General features: G+C 38.5%; 1 protein-coding gene across 1 annotated transcript in view; it reads left to right on the top strand.

The window, feature by feature from the left end:
- Positions 1 to 15545: 15545 nt before the first annotated feature.
- The window catches only part of LOC109214561 (uncharacterized vacuolar membrane protein YML018C), a 9348-nt gene continuing 5368 nt past the window's right edge, over positions 15546 to 19525 (top strand). The window contains exons 1-3 of the mRNA XM_019378494.1: positions 15546 to 16040; positions 17661 to 18059; positions 18219 to 18436. Of these exons, the coding sequence (XP_019234039.1) occupies positions 15960 to 16040; positions 17661 to 18059; positions 18219 to 18436 (698 nt within the window). The 5' untranslated portion in view covers positions 15546 to 15959. The remainder of the gene's footprint in view (positions 16041 to 17660; positions 18060 to 18218; positions 18437 to 19525) is intronic.

Below are 19525 nucleotides of genomic sequence, written 5' to 3'. Positions count from 1 at the left end.
AAGCTTCTGAACATTTTCTCACGGTTTCTTTCAAAACTTTTCCTTCAGAACCTTTATCTTTTCCGATTTAGGGTTTTGTTAAGTTATTTTTCGAAGCTTTCTCTGATTTTTTTAACGTGTGTCTTTATGTTGTTCTTCTACTAGAATGTGCATGTTAAAGGTCTTAGTTCCCTTTCTTGAGATTTTCTGAATTTATTTTGTTAGTATTCTGTCTGATTTATTTATCTTTCATCTCTATACTTGATTGATGGTGAAAACCCTAAAATTTGGGGGTTCATTCGAGTTCTGAGATTATTTGCTATGTGTTTTACTTGTTCGTCATGCTCTGAATTCGATTAGTTTCAGAACCCTAATATGCTTTGAACTTATTCGAGTTTCTGAAGTTGCTTCATCTGTTGCTCAACTGAATTTTAAAATCTTTCATTTCTTTATGTGACTTTGACTACCCGCTAAACTCTTCTATGAGGTCTTTCCACTTGACCTCTTTGCATGCTGTTTGATACTCTCTCTTTTCTCTATTACTAAGTTAATGAAATCGACCTATGTGACTACCATGTTCATTAGCTACTGACTCTGTGTTTGCTATTGCATGATGTTGTTCAGCCTCACATGCCTAATGTTTATGCACTCTTTATATGCTGAATTCCCCTCTAAAATGACCTTCGATTTTGGGACTGATTTCAAACCTCCTTGTGTAATTCTGATTGCACTCGTGTAATTGATTCTTTGCTTGTTTTATTGATTCCCTATTTCGTGTATTAATTTGAAAACTTCCTTTTTAGACTTTCGAGCCTCTTGTCTTTAACTTGGTTTATTCATAGGAACCCATGTTATTCTCCTTAAGTCAGTGATTCTGAAATCCTTGACTTCTTGATTTGCTATGTACTGATTTTCGATTGTCTCCACATTTTGAAACTTTGTTTTCTTACCTTATTTAATTAGCCGAGTATTTTTTACCGATACTGCAATAGTTTTTTCCTTAATTAAACCCCTATGTACTTACCCCTAATGGTCTATTCTATACATGATGTTCTTTTCTTAAATAATTTCTGCCCATTACCGTTTGATTTTAACTCCTCAATTAAAGGAAGTCCTATACTGATTTGATTTTAATTGACACATAGTTCCATAATTACTGCTGAACTATGATTCTTGCCTTATTTTCCACCTGTTTTCAAACTATAAATACGATGCTATTTCATTAACACAAACACATATGAACACTCTGAGTTCTAAAATCACTTAAACTCCAAACATTCTCTCGTGCTTTCTACTTCTGTTGTGGTATGCCTTCAAAGTCCTATTACCTGCTTTTACTGTACTTTTTCTTCTTTGAACTGGTATGTTCTGATTAAGATTCCAGCATCACAACAATGTGTTTACTTAAGGCTTTTACCTTCTTTCCTGCCTACCGCTTGTGTTTGGTTCAGTACTTATGCTAGCATGCTATAATTTCCTTATGACTCTTCTGAGTTTATTATGCATCCTAAACCCCCACCCCAATGTGTTCAATGCTTATGGTTTGTTTGAGGCATGGTAGTATTGCATATTACTGCCTAGGGGCGTGCATTCGATTTATCGATTCGATTTTGACCCTTATCGATAATTACTTATCGATTATCGATTTGTACATATGCTTATCGTTATCATTTCAATAAAGTTTTGATTTTTTCAATTTTGATTTATCGATTTTGGGGGCTTATCGATTCGGTTATCGATTACACCAATAAGAAAATTTGCGGGATTCCACGGAAAGTATATCGCTATAAACGCGCCTAACTAATATAGACAAAAAGAAGCTAAAATAAGACGAACACCATTTATAACATAAAAATTATGTCAACAAGCACATGCAACAAAACTAAAGTAAGGGATCAGATGTATGCCACCAACACTCCAACGGTAATAAAACAAAATATATCATCACGACTAATTCTATTTTCCATTAATTTGAACTTCATTCCTTTGATCTTTAAATATGATCATTCATTAAATGTGATACAGGAAATAATAGGGTAAGGGACTTAGGATAAAGGAAAGGGTGTAGATTAGGGAAAATGATATTGTATATCCGCTTTCAAAATAGTAGTGGAATATATATACATTCTGTATGTTATATTAATCTACACAAATAGGTAATTACTCATTTTACAAGTGTCTACAGTTTAGGGGTGTGCATTCGATTTATCGATTCGATTTTGACCCTTATCGATTATCGATAATTACTTATCGATTATCGATTTGTACATGTGCTTATCATTATCGTTTTAATAAGGTTTCGATTTTTTCGATTTTGATTTGGATAACAAATAATCGATTTGATTTATCGATAAACCGATTCGAATGCACACCCCTATTGCTGCCCATAACTCAAGCTTGATCCCTGGGATCCTAACCTCTATGTTTCTCTAATATTGTGTGTTCTGGTGGGCTTATAGGCATGCCAACATCTTCTATTGATGTACATGCCCAAAGTTTACCCTTGCCTCATCTTAGGCTCTTTGTAATTTCCCAACCCCCATGAATCCCTTTGTATGAAATTATCAACTTGTTTGTGGTTGTTTCCCTCTCCTTTATCCACTCAGAACTCTATTTCTTCACTTGCACTCTCTCTTAGACTTAATTTCTGCCCACCTCTTGTGAGCCTTGGGACCCATTGAGCTCTCTCTGAACTTAGACACTTGAGGGTTGGCACTTCCACACTGCACTTGTCCCTATTCTGGTGATACAATTTGGGTGTGAGCACTGCCCGGAGTCCCATTGAGGCTCTTAGGGAACTCTCACACACTCAAATTGGAGAAAGGCTTTGGATCAGTGGTCTTTGAGTTGGTCTATCTCATAATTCAGACAGGAAGTCAAGAATTGGTCCTTCTATGGTTGTAATTATTTTCTTTGTATTTTTTGATGTATTTGTTACTCTGGTTTGTAATAATTTGTAAAGAATACTTGGGGTTGGCTAGTGAAACAGGGTTGGGGTAACTATGCATGCAAAAGATAGAAATCATGCCTATAGGACTGTTCTAATTCTGCATATTCAATTACATATAGAAAATATGCCTATAGGATTGTTACAATTCTGCATATTCAACTTTACCTAGAAATCATGCCTATAGGATTGTTCTAATGTCATTATGCATCACTCAAATTGTATTTAGATACCATGTTTATAAGGTTTAAAACAAGTTCTGCATCTAGAAACCATGTCTATAAGGTTCAAACTGCATTTAGATACCATGTTTATAAGGTTTAAAACAAGTTCGGCTCTAGAAACCACGTCTATAAGTGTCTAAAATAAGCAACGTGTAGAAAACATGCCTATAGGAGTTTTTAAATGAATGTGATTTGCTTCATCCAATGCTAGACGTAAAATCAATAATAATATATACTATCACCTGCAGAACCTATAATCAATTTGTTTAATTCTGCATCTCTTTTGATAATCTAAGTCCCTCGCTTTACAATGTTAACAAGCATGTATTTTATGATTTCAAACAATTCGTGTTGAGGTTTACTATCTTACCACCTTTCAGAGTTCAGTAGATACCATGCCTATTGGACCCCGTCTAAACACTTAGGCAAGCCTTAGAGTAATAATTGAAAACTGAATCCGCTTCTGTTAATTATTACAACCAGCAGACATGCCTGATTTGGACTTCTTATCTGAATTATGTAATAAACCAATCTGTCCCAGCTTTTAAACTCCCTCATATTTAATTCTAAATCAGACCTAAGCAGTATGTGCAAGACATGCTAATTATATGCTTTCTTTGTTTGCGGAGGTACCTATGAGCCTTGTTTGTTACTATGTGTTTTCCCCAAAATATGCAATATGTGTTTTTGTATGTCGCCTTAGAATTTTACCTTTGAAACCCCAAATGAGCCTAATATCCCTCCCTTTAGGATTAGTAGTCCTAAGTGCCTCCGGGACTGATAGGATTGGGACGGGTAATAGCATGCATTAAGTAATCGATACCAATTCGCACTTTAAATGCCTTAACGGGGTGGGATGGGTAGATATAGATATGATGACCACGCGATAATGTCGCATGTAGCCCCTCATTGAGGAGTGATTACCGAACATTGTGCGGGGTTATCCATATTATTAATAAACCTAGGACCCACCTCCCTTTATTCTTTGTTTCTTTTCTTTAGCATTTTAACTCTGTATTTTAAAAAATCAGCTTTTCTAATTGCTCTTTCAAACCTTTATGTGTTGAAGTCCCCTCTTATTTGAGCCTTGTTTTTTTATATGTTAATTGTACCCAAATTCACAATAATTGTCTGGTCGGGAACCATACCAGTGGATTCTGAGGGGTTCCTAACACCTTTCCCTTAGAATAATTTCAAGCCCTTACCCTATCTCTAGTTATTCAAACTCTTTTGGTGTCCTAATGCACCCTAATCATTAAGTGGCGACTCTTCAATTGCAAACCCAGTTCCCAAAAGGAATGAGTTGTCCCTCCAAATGTCATAAACCTGATTTCGCGAGAAAAAGGAGGCGCGACAGTCCCCAGCGAAGAGGATCCATTTCGGGATTGTTTCACCGGGGTCGATGACGTCGTCGATCTCAATTACGCATCTACCCTTTTCGAAGAGGCTCAACATCTTTTCTCTCGAGTAAGCATCAATTCCTATTATTGCAATTTTCTTTTCCTTCTTCTCCCTTTATCCTAACTTGTATCCTTTTTTTCTATGTAGGTTTTCACCAAGTTTAGGGCCGACCTAAACCAATGCGAGGCCTAGCTCTAGAAGACTTCGGATGAAAGGAACGCTTTGAAGATCTTTTGCAGTCAAAAGGGGGAGGAGCTTAGGGACCTTCAAGCAGACTTGGCCAAGGCTCGTAGGGATGAGGCCGAGCTAGACAAGAAGGTAACTATCATTTTGGAAGAGTATGGTCTACTCGACCCAACTGTGGAGGCTAATACTTTAGTGTCTCAGCTGCAGCAAAAACTAGAGAGGATCGAGCTGCTTCGAGGGGAGGTCGATCAGTTCAAGGCCGACTGTGATCGGTGGAAAGAGAATATAGATCGCATGGCTACGGAGAAAGAGGCCACTCTAGCTAAACTGGCATCGACCGAGACCCAACTTCGGGGCGCTAAAGATAAAATTTCAGCCTAGGCAAAAAAGATTGATGAGCTCGAGGCCAAGGCAGATGTCGGTAAAATGAAGACCGCGACTGAAAAAACCATCACTGTAAATTTGGACGATGCTGAGGCTACTCAAATGTAGCTAAGGGAAGCCTATGACTGGGAGTGACGGAACAATAGTTTGGCCAAGTGCCAATCCCGGAGGGAGACCCTCAAGGAAATCCATGCTCGAGCTCTCTGAAGATATAGCTCAAGCAAAGGCGCTTAAAGTTAATGTCAGATTTCTCGTCTCCTCCGATGATGATGATGATGATGAAGGTAGCCAAGACGGGTCTGAAATAACAAGGGGCCCGAGGGAGAAGCCGCTCCCGTGGGAGATATCAGCCCCGGGCATAGTTATGATTTTTTCTTTTTCCGGTCTCTTGTACAGATATATAAAAGAAAAATTTTCCTGAACGTCTCCTCAATTTTTATGAACATGTTTTTTCCCTTGCAAAATTTTAGCATAGTCTCATGCTTTGAACGGTGTAGGGTGGCTTCCTTGAAGTTACCATGGTCAAGTTCGAATAAGGTTCAATCTTTGAGGCATAAACCCTTAAGGGTTCGTGCCGGATAACGGTGAGTCCTCGAGCCATAATCAAGTTATTGTTTATTTGGGCTCGGGATAATCGAACCCTTAGTTTGGATTGGGTGAGAACAAGATCTCGAACCTTAAGTGTATTGGCCCTTAGGCTCTTTTAGATTAGGCCATTGTGGCCTCTAAAAGATGGCTATTATTTCCCTCTTTTGGCTTAAAATACTTAGTGAAAATTTCTTATATGCCTTAGCATGTATTTTTACCCATTGGATTTTTTGAGGGTTCGATGTTGATTGACCTTTCTGCCTTTTGTGCCTTATCACATTTGCGCTAAGATAATTTTGATACCTCTTAAGGTTTTTCGAGGGCTGATTTTATCGAAGCCCTTTTATTATTTGCCGAGGGTAGCCTATTTTAACGGGTTTTCCAAATAACTTGAGGGGATATTTTGATTGCGGGGTTCGGACGTCTCCGAGCCGCATTACTTTGGTCGTAGCCTTTGGGTATGCCTCTTGGGCTTATTCCCCAATAGCACTTCAAACTTGTTCGAGGTGTTAGTCCCCGAGAAAGATGGCTTTGGCCTATAGATCGAGGAGGCGCCTCTTTGAGGTATTATGAATTTGAGTTTAGATAACTCGAATGTGTTGACTGTCGATGATAGTCCCCGAGTGTTCGAGGCGTATTTGCGCTTGGCCCTTGAGCCATTTCTCACAAAATCATAAGTATGGAGCTCGTATAGTAGCAAATTTTCTTTGAGACAAAAAGTGTTTGATATAGAAAAAATGCTTCTTTGAATAATTTCTACAAGCGTACATGTTTTGCCATCGGGGCTCGACTAATCTATTTCCCTATCAAGACCCTTTGACATGAAGTATTTTTCTCGAAAATATAACCTCTGAGGGTGATGCCCCCTAGTATCGAGGTTGATTAAAAATAAGCCTTTAGATACTGTTGAATTTTTCTCAGGTAGCACATAATTGTTGCCTTGTTAAAAACCTCGCCGGAAAAACCCGTTCGGGATAAAAATGAATCTGAGGGAAAAAGAGTGCAACACGTACTTTAAAACCTAAGATCTTCGTGTTGAAGAGTTTTCGTGAAGCCTCGATCGAACACCTGCAATACGTTAGTATCAAATACAAATGAAAAAGGGAGAAAGTCATACCTCAGTAATAATATCGTTCGAGTAGTGATACATTCCAATTGTTTGGCAATTGTTCGCCCTCCATCGTGCCAAGTTTGTAAGATCCCTTTCCGATGACTCGATATGGTCCTTCCCAATTCGGGCCTAGTTTCCCTTTATTTGGGTCTCGAGTATTGAGGGTGACTTTCCTTAGAACTAAGTCCCCAATTCCAAAGTGGCGAAGGTTGGCTCTTCTATTGTAATATCTCTCGATTCTTTGCTTCTGTGCAGCCATCCGAACAAGCGCAACTTCTCATTTTTCATCCAATAGTTCGAGGCTAGTATTCATGGCCTCATAATTGGATTCCTCCATTGCATGTCGAAATTTGGCGCTAAGTTCCCTGTTCTCGACTGGAATTAAGGCCTTGGAGCCATATACTAAGGAGAACGGGGTTGCCCTCGTACTGGACTTCGATGTCGTTCGATATGCCCAAAGAACTTTGGGTAGAACTTCTCTCCATTTCCCCTTAGCGTTGCTCAACCTTTTCTTTAAGTTTTGAATGATAACCTTGTTCGTTGATTTTGCTTGTCCGTTTCCGCTTGGGTGATACGCCGTCGATAAGATTCTTTTTATTTTATGTTCTTCGAGGAACTTCGTTACCTTGCTGCCGATGAATTGCTTTCCATTATCGCATACAATTTGAATAATTTAAACGAGGTTGCGACTGGAGTGGCTGTTACTTGAGTAGGTTGAATAATTTAGTTGTGATGTTGTTTTGTGATGTAATAGTGTTCGAAGATGTTAAGGCAGACTGTTGCCCTAAAGATAACAAATTGGGGAGTTGTTTGATATGGTTTGTCTGTTGCTGGTTCTGGTTTTTTATATGTTGTTAAATATCATTGTAACAGACGGGGGAGTTGAAAATTATTCTTGTGTATAACATAATGCTGTTTTGAGCAGGTTAAAATTTTTGGGATAGTCGTATTTACAAAGGAAACTCTGCCAAAAATTTTAAAAATATATAGAGTTAGAAATTTTTTGAGTTATCAAATTGGTCATTCAACACTTTGTTATTCAATTATCTTAAAATTTTCTTTGTTTAATTATTTCTGATTGAATTTTGTATGTGCATCGATTGCATATGAAAGCAGTGAAGACCTTACTTGAGTTTTGTTGATCGTTGTTAGACTTTCTATCATCCTGTTCAAGGATGATAGATTTTTTTACTTTTGAAATTGCTCAAATAATGTATTCATATTTTGCTTTTGTATATGAATAATGCGAGTTAGATATTTTAATCTTATTTCATGGTTTTTATAAGTTATAGAGTATAAAATTTCGTTGCATAAGAAAATATTTCTCATTTTGCTTCCATAAATATTAGATATTACGATAGTGAATTATTGCGATAAACAATATAACCGCTCCAATAGATCTAGCAAATAGCAATAGCAGTCCTCTAATATCCGTTGCAATATGTTGCAATATTCGTTGCAATAGTATACATATATTTGTTCTAATATATAACAAAACTGTTACAATATATCATGCAAACCGTCGCCATAGACTAAAAAATCGTTAGTATAATTATAACACAACGGTTTATAACCGTGCCAATACAACAAAAATCGTTCCCATAGGCTAGTAAATGGTTGCAGTTATAACTGTTACAATAGCCATATACGGAGACGGTTTTATAACCGTTCCAATTGACCTATTTTAACGCTGAATCTTGGAACACATCACAAACCGTCCCATTAGCCCTACATGGATGGTTTTAGTATCTATAGGTACGGTTTTGAAAGGGTTTCCATAGGCTTAATTTCTAGTAGTGTCAACAGGTATCCTGAATCGACACACGATGTGGTCCCAGATGAAATCTATAACTTCTTTTCTCTAACCTTCTCGAAGGCATGTGCTTCCACCCATTTAGAAAAGTAGTCGGTCATAAACAAAATGAATTTAGATTTACCTGGGGCAGTTGGCAGAGGACCGACGATATCCATCCCCCATTTCATAAATGGCCACGGGGATAGGACTGAATGAAGTTGTTCTCCGGGATGCTGGATCATTGGTGCAAACCTTTGACATTTATCACATTTTCGAACAAACTCCTTAGTGTCTTTTTCCATGCTATCCCAGTAATACCCTACTCTAATCATTTTGTGAACCAAAGATTCAGCGCCAGAGTGGTTCCCACAAGTGCCTTCATGGATCTCTCGTAAAACATAATCGGTGTCCTCTGGCCCTAAATACACTGCCAATGGTCCATTTAACATCCTTCTATATAACGTTCCATCTTCATCCAATGTGAATCGAGTAGCTCCGGTTTGTAGGGCCCTCGACTCTTTAAGGTCCAATGGGAGTTTTCCATTCTTTAGGTATTTAATATATTTATTCCTCCAATTGCGGGTCAAGCTTGTAGAGTTTATCTCGGCATGACCCTCATCGATCACAAATATCGATAATTGGATGACAGTCCCTGGGATGATATCGTCTTCCTCGACTGATGATCCCAAATTTGCAAATGCATCAGCCTCGCTATTTTGTTCTCGGGGTGCGTGATCTAAAGTCCCCTCCTTGAAGCGGTGCAAAGTTACATGTAGCTTGTCCAAATACCTTTGCATTCTATCCTCTCGAACTTCGAAGCTTTTGTTTACTTGGTTCACCACTAATAAAGAGTCGCACTTCGCTTCAATGACTTCTGCCCTAAGCTTTTAGCTAGCTCGAGATGTACAATCATGGCCTCGTACTGGGCCTCATTGTTAGTCAACCTAGAAGTTTTGATAGACTGCCTAATGTGTGGGTGGCTTTAAAACGATGCCTAGCCCGGGCACCTTCACATTAAAAGCGCCGTTTGTGAAAAGGATCCATACCCCCGATGATGAGCTCGATTTTAACAAGAGTTCTTTTTCAACTTTGGCACGAGGGTTGGCGTGAAATTGCCACAAATTCCGCTATGATTTGAGACTTGATGGTCATTCGGGGTTGGTATTCGATATCGTACCCACTGAGTTCGACGCCCCATTTGGCCAATCGACCCAAAAATTTAGGTTTGTGCAAAATATTACGAAGTGGGTAAGTGGTAACACACATATGGGGTGGCATTGAAAGTATGGTTTCAACTTTGTAGAAGCGCTTATTAGGGCAAGTGCTAATTTCTCTAAGTGTGGATATCTAGTTTCTTCTTCCCCTAAGGTTCGACTTACATAGTAAACGGGAAATCGCATACCTTGGTCTTCTCGAACTAGGACACAACTTACCGCAATTTCCGACACTACCAAATATAAGTAGAATTTCTCATTTGCCTTCGAGGTGTGAAGCAATGTTGGGCTCGATAGGTATCGTTTTAATTCCTTTAATGCTTGTTAATACTCCGGGGTCCAGGTGAAATTCTTCTTCTTCTTGAGTAAAGAGAAAAATCAGTGGCTTCGATCCGATGATCTCGAGATAAATCGGCCTAAAGCAGTTATCCGCCCAGTTAGCCTCTACATGGCTTTTACACTGTCTACGACGGTGATGTCTTTGATGGCTTGATTTTATCGGAGTTGATTTCAATCCCTCGATTTGACACCATGAAGCCTAGGAACTTGCCCGAGCCGACCCCGAAAGCACATTTCTCGGGGTTGGGTTTCATGTTATATTTTCTCAAAATATCGAACGTTTCTTGCAAATGAGCCAAATGGTCCGCTGCGCGTAGGGACTTAACTAGCATGTCATCAATATAAACTTCCATTAACTTACCTATTTGTTCTTCGAACATCTTATTTACTAGGCGTTGGTAAGTAGCTCCTGCATTTTTAGCCCGAAGGGCATTACATTGTAACAATATGTTCCATACTTGGTGATAAATGAGGTCCTCTCCTGGTCTTCCGAGTTCAACTGAATTTGATTATACCCGGAATAGGCGTCGAGAAAGGTAAGGATCTCGTGGCCAGCCGTGGCATCGATCATGCGATCGATGTTAAGGAGTGGAAAAGAGTCTTTAGGTCATGCCTTGTTCAAATCCTTGCAATCTACACACATTCTAAGTTTGTTCCCCTTTTTAGGGACTATGACTACATTGGCTAACCATTCGGGGGTATTTTACCTCCCGAATGGACCCTATTTTGAGAAGTTTAGTTACCTTGTCCTTTATGAATTCATGTTTTACCTCGGACCGGGGCCTTCTTTTTTGTTTCACCGGTTTGAACCTGGGGCGTTGTTACCTACGGTGGGATACCTATCATGTCTAAATGGGAACAAGCAAAACAATCCATGTTATCGATAAGAAATTGAATAAGCTTTTTCCTGAGTTTGAGGGTTAACCTCATTCCCAGGTATACCTTTCGCTCGGGCAGGTACTCAATATAACCTGTTCCAGCTCCTCGACCGTTGATTTGGTGGCATCAGATTCCTTGGGTACAATAAAGGTTCGAGGGGTAAGAAAATCCTCTTCATCATCTTCTTCTATCTCCTGCTTTCCCGATTCGATCGAGGCTGGTGGCTATGATTACTATTTGGTTTCTTGTTTACCTTTGATGCTCGACCTTTCCAAGGTTGATAACGTTGATACCGGTATTACCTCATCAATTGAAAACATTTCCTTCGAAACATGCTATTCCCCGTATATTGTTTTCACGCCGTCCGACGTCGGGAATTTCATTATTTGGTGAAGAGTCTAACAAACTGCCCTCATGTTGTGGATCCAAGGCCTCCTGAGAAGGGCATTGTACCTCATGTCGTCCTCGATCACATAGAACTTGGTATCTTGAATGGTTCTGGAAACGTTCACTGGCAGAGCAATCTCGCCTTTAGTTGTTTCACTGGCCATGTTGAATCCATTTAAGACCCAAGTTGCGGGCACAATTTGATCTTGTAAGTCGATTTGCTCCACGACCCTCGATCAGATGATATTAGCCGAACTACCTGGATCCACTAAAACACGCTTAACTTGAACTTTATTTAATAAGATAGAAATTACCAGAGTGTTATTGTGTGGTTGAGAAATGCCTTCTGCTTCTTCATCGTTGAATGATAAGGAGCCCTCGGGCACATGATCTCGGGTCCGCTTTTCCCTAGTGATAGATACCTTTGTGCGTTTGAATACATGCCCTTGTGGAATATCGACCCCGCCGACGATCATATGAATGACATGCTATGGTTCCTCCTGTTCATTTTTCCCGTTGGTGTCTTTGCTTCTGAAATGATTCTTGGTTCGATCGCTAAGGAACTCTCGAAGGTGGCCCTTGTTAAATAGACATGCTATCTCCTCCCTTAATTGCCTGCAATCCTCGATCTTGTGACCATGCGTGCCATGATACTTGCATATCAAATTTGGTCCTCCCGAATGTCGAGACAATGCCTGATGCATCGACGCTAAAGTTATATTCCGATAACCGAGGTGCCTCTATGGGATCAGCGTGCTTATCAAAACCACTTTTGCTCATAAGTCCCCGAGTATTTCGTCCTCGATCGTTTCTTCGATCATTCCGAGAGGGATTGCACCCCGAGCCACTGTTTCTTCGATCTGCGATATATGACTGATATTGTTCCCTATTCGACCTTGTCTCCTTATCGATGTCCCTCGGGGCTTTAACTGCCAACCTTTTTGGATGTATTGAACCAGAAGGGGCTCATAATTGGTCTTCCTCGACCTTGATCTTCGATTGATATCGATTGTGCACATCTGCCCAGGTTACAACTGGATACTCGACCAAGTTTTGTTTCAACTATCGTGATGCTATCGAACTTCGCCCATTCAACCCTTAGGTGAAAGCTTGAACGGCCCAATCATAGGTGACCGATGGCAACTCTATCCTTTCCATTTGAAATCGGGATATGAACTCCCTCAGCTTTTCATCACCCCCCGGCTTATCTTAAAAACGTCCGATTTCCTTGTTTCGACCTTTATAGCCCCTACATGTGCCTTTACGAAGGCGTCTCCTAGCATGGCAAATGACTCGATGGAATTTGGTGGTAGGTTGTGATACCAAATCATTGCTCCCTTTGACAAAGTTTCCCCAAATTTTTTCAACAAAACCGACTCGATCTCATCATCATTTAAGTCATTCCCTTTAATCCCGCATGCGTACGAAGTGATGTGTTCATTAGGATCGGTTGTACCGTTGTATTTAGGTATATCGGGTACACAAAACTTCTTAGGAATGGGCTTCGGAGCCGTACTCTGAGGAAAAGGCTTTTGCACGAACTTTTTTGCACCCAAACATTTTAAGATCGGGGGTGCCCTCGGTATCTGATCAACTCGGGAGTTGTATGTTTCCTCTTTTTTATCATTATCTTCGATTTTCTTCTCTCCCGACTCGGTTCTTTTAGTGAGCTCCTCGAGCATCTTCACATTTGTAGGACCAGTCCCTGATCCGTTACCATTCGACCTTTCTGGCACTAGCTCAGTACGACGAGTGATATCTGGTTCGGCCACACTTGGAGTTCTATGTTAACTTTGAAGCTGAGTAATAGCAGCCTGCTGAGCTGTAGCATCTCGAATATTACCTGGAGACTAACTCCCCCGTTTCATACGCCCTGTGTTCCTTGGCCACCAGATCAGCCCTGCCTGTGTACACTTCCTTCGGGGTCTGCGCCTAAATCCGTATTCAAAGCAATGTGCGAACTGATATCGACGACTGGTACTCCCCCGAGATTAGCCTGTGGCACCCCGGCTCCTAGAGCAATTACGTTATCATTTTCCCCGTGAAATCAAAGACCATCATCACCATGTACAAGTGTGTTTTGTGAGTTTGACATGTTTTAACCTGAGAATAAATTTTTTTGACAAGAACAAGTGTGAAAATAACGTGTGTTATCAGAATCAACACTAAAACAGTCACTATTATCCTTGGCCCCACGGTGGGCGCCAAACTGTTTACCCTAAAATCCGAATAACAATTAAATTTGTATTGATATATAAATTGAAGAATAAAATTAGTCAAACCAGTATGCAAGCCAAATCTCGACCTCGAGCTCTGACGGCCCCGAGGTGGAATAGTAGGAATAGCAAGTTACAAAGCAACTTTGATGAACATTGAATAAAATAGCTAGAGAATAAAGTGTATGTATTATCTTATCAGTCAAAACGTGTCTTACAAATGAATGGGCTCCCATATAATAGGGGAGTCCTAAATAAGGTACACTTCTAATTACAGTAAGAAATAAAAATTGACAGTTGTCTAACCGCCAATGGTCAATCTATTCCGCAATTTACGCCGTGATCCTCCGCCTGTTGCGGGTATCTAGTTCTTTCTGTTACTGAACCATAACGGTATTATCTCAAGGTATGCCTTCTCCCGACCTCGACCTCGGCATTGGAAAGGAACCTCACCTTTTCCATCGAAGAACGAAATCGGGTAACCCTGATTTTCACCGTATACAAATAGGGTATCACCTAAAGCTAGAAAAAAAATTATGTTAAATTTATAAAATTATTTTATCCCATATAAAAAGTGGAATTCTATCCTAATTATAATCCCCAAATTATAATTCTGCTGATTTTGAATTTGAACCAAACTATCCGTAGTTGCCTTTCTAAACTAACTCACATTGGTTAAATAAATGTGCCGTCCTTGTATTGTAAGGTATCAAACAAATAAATAAAACCTTGTTTGAAAGTTACTATACTAACTACTACTACCGCACGCCTCTCCCGTTCTTCATTTTGGTTGGAAAGATGTTATCCCGCATTAATTATTTTAAGATTAGTTATTCGAAGAGTTATTCCATCTTTTTATGGGAATAAAAAAATATTACAATTTTGGGATAATTTATTTCGGGATTAATTATATCGTAATTTTCTCCCAACCAAATATGGGATAAACTATTCTTAAATTTAGTGCCGAAATTAATTATGCATTGTCCCTCGTATCAAACGAGCCTTAAAAGGTTAAGAGCCCATTTGGATTAGCTGATTGTAAATAGCCGATAAGCTTGAAGTGCTGAAAAGTTTTTTTACGTGCTGAAACTGATTTTGAAAAGAAGCATTTACGTGTTTGGATAGAAGTGCTGAAACTGATAATAAGCGGTTGATGTATTTGATTAAAAAGTGTTATAAGCTATTCTTTTGTTAAAATGACTAACATACCCTAGAATATTTTTTTAAAAATTATAATTTGAAAATTTCTTTGTAAAGAAAGAATTAACAAGGAATATAAAATGGAGAGAAAGTCAAAAAATTTATTTTGGGAAAAGTATTTTGTGAATTAGAAAATATTATTAAGGATAAACTAGTAAAAGTGTTGGTCAAACTAAAAGTGCTTATAAGCTGAAAAGCCATAAGTTGGGGGTGACTAGCTTATGACTTATGTCTGATTTTAGCTTATAAGTACTTGACTTATAAGCACTTTGGGTGTTTACCAAACGCGTAGATAAACCAAAAGGTGCTTATAAGCTAGTTGACCACCTTATAAGCTTAGCCAAACATCCTATAAATAAATCTACTCTCTTTAATTTCTTTTTTCTTTTTTCTTTTTTCTTTCCCATTTTTTTGGTCACCAGGGTACTAAGTTTAAAATTTTAATTTGATTTACTTAATACGTTTAGTGATAGAGAAAGATTTAAAAAAAAAAAAAACAGTTTAACAGTGAATTTTATTAGGAAACACATTACATCAGGTTTCCACAATGAAATGTAACTTGAATTATTGAAAAATCAAATAACATTAGACGTTAAATAGAAAAAATATTGTACAATTGAAATAAATGGAGTATTACTTTCTAAAAATAGAAATAACTCTAAAAATATTGAATATTCTGATCCAGCGGAGCAAGATCCGGCCGGCTGACCGACAACCAGAAATAGAAAGAACTTAAAGAGGAAATGAACACGACCCTTTTAACTAATTATTTGACATTTCCAGAAAATTTTGTAACTCTCTTACCAATTTTCCCTCCATTATTTCCGATATTATTGGCTTTCTTTTTTTCCATCTTGGTCTTAAAAACGTAGCAATTCAGCATTCATATATTTCTAAAATAATAAATTCATTCATTCATTCATACACCTAACAATCCAAACCAAACTATTTAGCCTTTGAGTCAGATTTGAGTTTTTGAAGAGTCTTCTTTACGTTTTATTACAAGTTGAAAAGCAATTGGAAAACTAAAAAGTTCAGATCTTTGGTTCAATTTTTGTGATTCTTGAAAATACCCATTTGGATTTTGAGTTAATTTTTTATTTGTTGTGATGGGTTGGAGATACAAAGCTGGTCTCTTTCTTATTTCAGCTGTTGTTGTTATTTGGGTCACCTCTGCTGAAGTTACCCAGGTAAAAAATTTCTTTCTTTACTCATTTCTCTTGATATTTTATGTATGTTTTTTATTGGGGTATACCATAATTTAGTAGCAAGTTATACAAAGTGATAAACTTTGACATTTTTATTAGTCTTTCCATAATGTTAGTGCTTATTGTTAGTTTTAATGTCAGCATTGAGGATTTGTATAGCCGATTACGGCTAGTTTGGGTTTGAGGCTTAGTTGTTGTATTAAGATGTATTGATATCTGGATTTGTTTATCTCAAACAAGATAGGAAGATAATACAGAATATGAGCTGAAAATATCATTCAGTTGACTTTTGTATGAGCAGCTTATAATGTGGATGGATACTAACATATTATCCAGAGTATTAGGAAACTAGCAAATGAATTCCAGCATGTGTATTTGTGATATTTACAGAAAGCTTCTTATTATCAGTTTCATTAGGGGTTCGGGTTTCAACAGTAGTTTCACCTTTACAAATTTCAACAGTAGTTTGCTCTATGCTCCGCTTATTTTGGACGAATTGCGTTGTAGCTAGAGATCTAATAGCGCATGTCCTTGCTTTCATACAACACTAGTTTATTGCTTTTGAAGACATAAATAAGAACATAACTTTGGTTTAGGCTTATTTATTATGTTAACCTACAGGAATAAACTTATATTGGGTCATTCGGACATGATTTAGGATACTCTTTTTCTTCTTCTGATTCGGTTTAATCCGTCATTAATTCAGAGGGAGAGGGAGGAGATAGGACTGTTGGTCACATTTGTTATTTATTGCAAAAAAGCGTAGAGTTTACTTGCCTAAGCATGTACCTAAGGTATTATTTGCTCCGTATTTAGGCCCTTTGTGTTTTCTGATGAAAGAAGATGTGGTATTCAAGTAGTTCTCAAGTGGTTCAAATGAGATGCTTCTCGTTACTCATGGTTTACTGTGTTGTATGTTTCATCTCTTTTTAATAACTATGACTATTAATGATGCTTTGCAAGATATCTAAGAGTGTGAGAAATATGAAAGGAACGTGGATGCTAAGAAGCTTAATTTCAATAGCATTGACTTCATCCTCTTTATCCGCCCCAAGAAAAGCATTGACTTTATCTTTATTGCCTTGAAAGCAATGTTTTCATTAGCTTCATTCCTGGGCAAATTCTCGTTAGCCTATTGCCAGAACTTTCACTGTACCTCACATGTTTGCCGAGGTGCCTCTACTCCTGAGACCAAGTGTTTTTATGTTGTTAAACACACATTAATGACATTGCCCAAAAAAAAGATACCCCCTAGTCCAGATCTTATTGCCCATTTTGCTTCTCAAAGGTCAAATTGATATTAGGAAGTTCATGGATTACTTTGTGTTTTGTAAACTAAAGTGCTTCTTTCATGTCTGAGCGGGTAATTGTGGTAAAAGATGCACCATATACTATAGATGATAAGTTCAGTATTTCTTAAGGCCTTTTGTAATTCTCATTATACTTTGGCAAAGAATATTCTTGCATTGTCCTAATGCATTGAATTAGTACTTTGACAAAAAATATTCTTGCATTGTCCTAATGCATTGAATTACTGAATTTAAATTTGCACGGATGGACATGATGAACTGAAATCTTTTCATTGTGTATGCTCGGTGACAGGGCATTTTCTCCGAATATAAGCAGCCATTTGCAATCACATACCTTGGAGCTTCTTTGCTGGTAATTTATCTACCTGTAGCATTTCTTAAGGATTGGATATGCGATTTGCTGAAGAGACGCTGTAGTAGAGCTGGTAACTCTGAGACTGGCAGTGAGTCATATATGAGACATAGTAGTTCTCCTCTAAAGCATACAGTACAGAAAGTCTTCGAGATAGAAATCTTGAAATCATTGGATAGGAAAGATAGCGAAGAAAATCTTTCTGCCGAGGAAGAAGGAAAACCTTTGGTTGCTATATGCAACGGTAATTCCGATGATTTAAAGAACGGAAAAGAGATAACCACCTGGCAAATTGCTCGTTATGGATTCTATCTTGCTCCTCTCTGGTTTATTACTGAGGTATGATGCCAACTTTAGTTATGCCTGTACTTTGTTACCTTCCCCAAGAAGAATCCTCCCAAGAAAGAAAAAAGAGAGTGAAAAAAAACCCTGTTTTGCTCGAAAAGTCTATTGTCTGAGTTTGTTTGAGCTTATTTGTGTCTTTTGTCTTTTCTGCAGTACCTGTCGAATGCAGCGCTTGAGCATACAAGTGTTGCAAGCACAACCGTACTATCTTCTACTTCGGGACTATTCACTCTTTTTGTAGGTGTATTACTGGGTGAAGATTCATTAAATATGGCAAAGGTAGTTGCAGTCTTTGTTAGCATGTCAGGCGTTGTGATGACAACTCTAGGAAAAACATGGGCGACTGATGAATCTAAATTGGATTCTTCCTCGTAAGACATTCCTGCACTTTGTTAACTTAACAGAAGCTGCTTTATATGTATTTCTGATGCACCTAGGTTTTATCGATTTCAGAATAGGTCTCTTAGTTGCTTGCAGTTATGTTTAGTGTAAGTCATAACTCATAGAGTTTCTTTTGACATACAGTTCCTTATCATATGAATAATCTACGTGTATTCCTTGTCTTGCTGCATTTGTTTTGCTCTCTGATTCTTTACTGGCTAATATACACTATGACATCTCCAATTTTAAGTGGCAGAATTAGGTTCAATGATTCAATTACAAAGAAGAATAGAAAAAAGTAGGTCTGATGTAAATTGTCCATAGACGACCAATATGTGAGATTAGAAAATAGCTCATATTCCTGACATCACATTCTCATGAACTATGAATTTCAGCTCTTTATTGGCCATTTACCTGTTTAGCTAACTGTACTAACGGTAATAATGTCAAGGTTTCTTGTACTTTGAGTTTTCATGATGCAAACTCCTATTTTCGTACCTGTGAATCCAGCTGCACATTTACTCTCCAATTTTGTGGTAACTGCGCATATTTTTTCGCAAAACAAAGTCAAATAGCATTATAGGTAGGGCTGATTTAGCATTTATGACAGTTCAAAAAAGTAAAAAAGAAAGGAATTGGCACTCTGGAACTCCTGGATTGAGGTAGGTGGTGTCACCAAAGGGTATACTGGAAAAAGAAGCAGGTTGACCGTGGCTTGGGCCTTGGAGTGGGGAAGGGTAGCACTGCGGAGGCGTTGGAGATAGAGAGGTATTATTCGGGCAAGAGATCGGCTGCAAGTCAGTGGTACTGTCATGGTCTGGAAGTCCGCAACAGGGATTGAAGGAGGAGGGTAAAGGGAGTTTCCACCCTCTTTGGCTGGGAAAGGGGAAGACGAAGCTGCAACAGTTGGATGAGGCAAGGTTGATGCTATTGTGGGATAGGAACAGCTCGAGAGGAAGAGATGGAAGTGTTGCTGGTGATTTTCTTTTTTTTGGTTTGGGGGGGGGGGTGGGGGGACAGGTAAATAGGAGTAGGTAGTAGGGCTAGTAGGGCAGTATATACAAGGCGAACGGGCCTAA

This window comes from Nicotiana attenuata, unplaced genomic scaffold (genome assembly GCF_001879085.1).
Source record: "Nicotiana attenuata strain UT unplaced genomic scaffold, NIATTr2, whole genome shotgun sequence".
Classification (NCBI taxonomy): Eukaryota; Viridiplantae; Streptophyta; class Magnoliopsida; order Solanales; family Solanaceae; genus Nicotiana; species Nicotiana attenuata.
The sequence above is the reverse complement of the archived record's forward strand: the minus strand, read 5'-3'. Positions and strand labels throughout refer to the sequence as shown.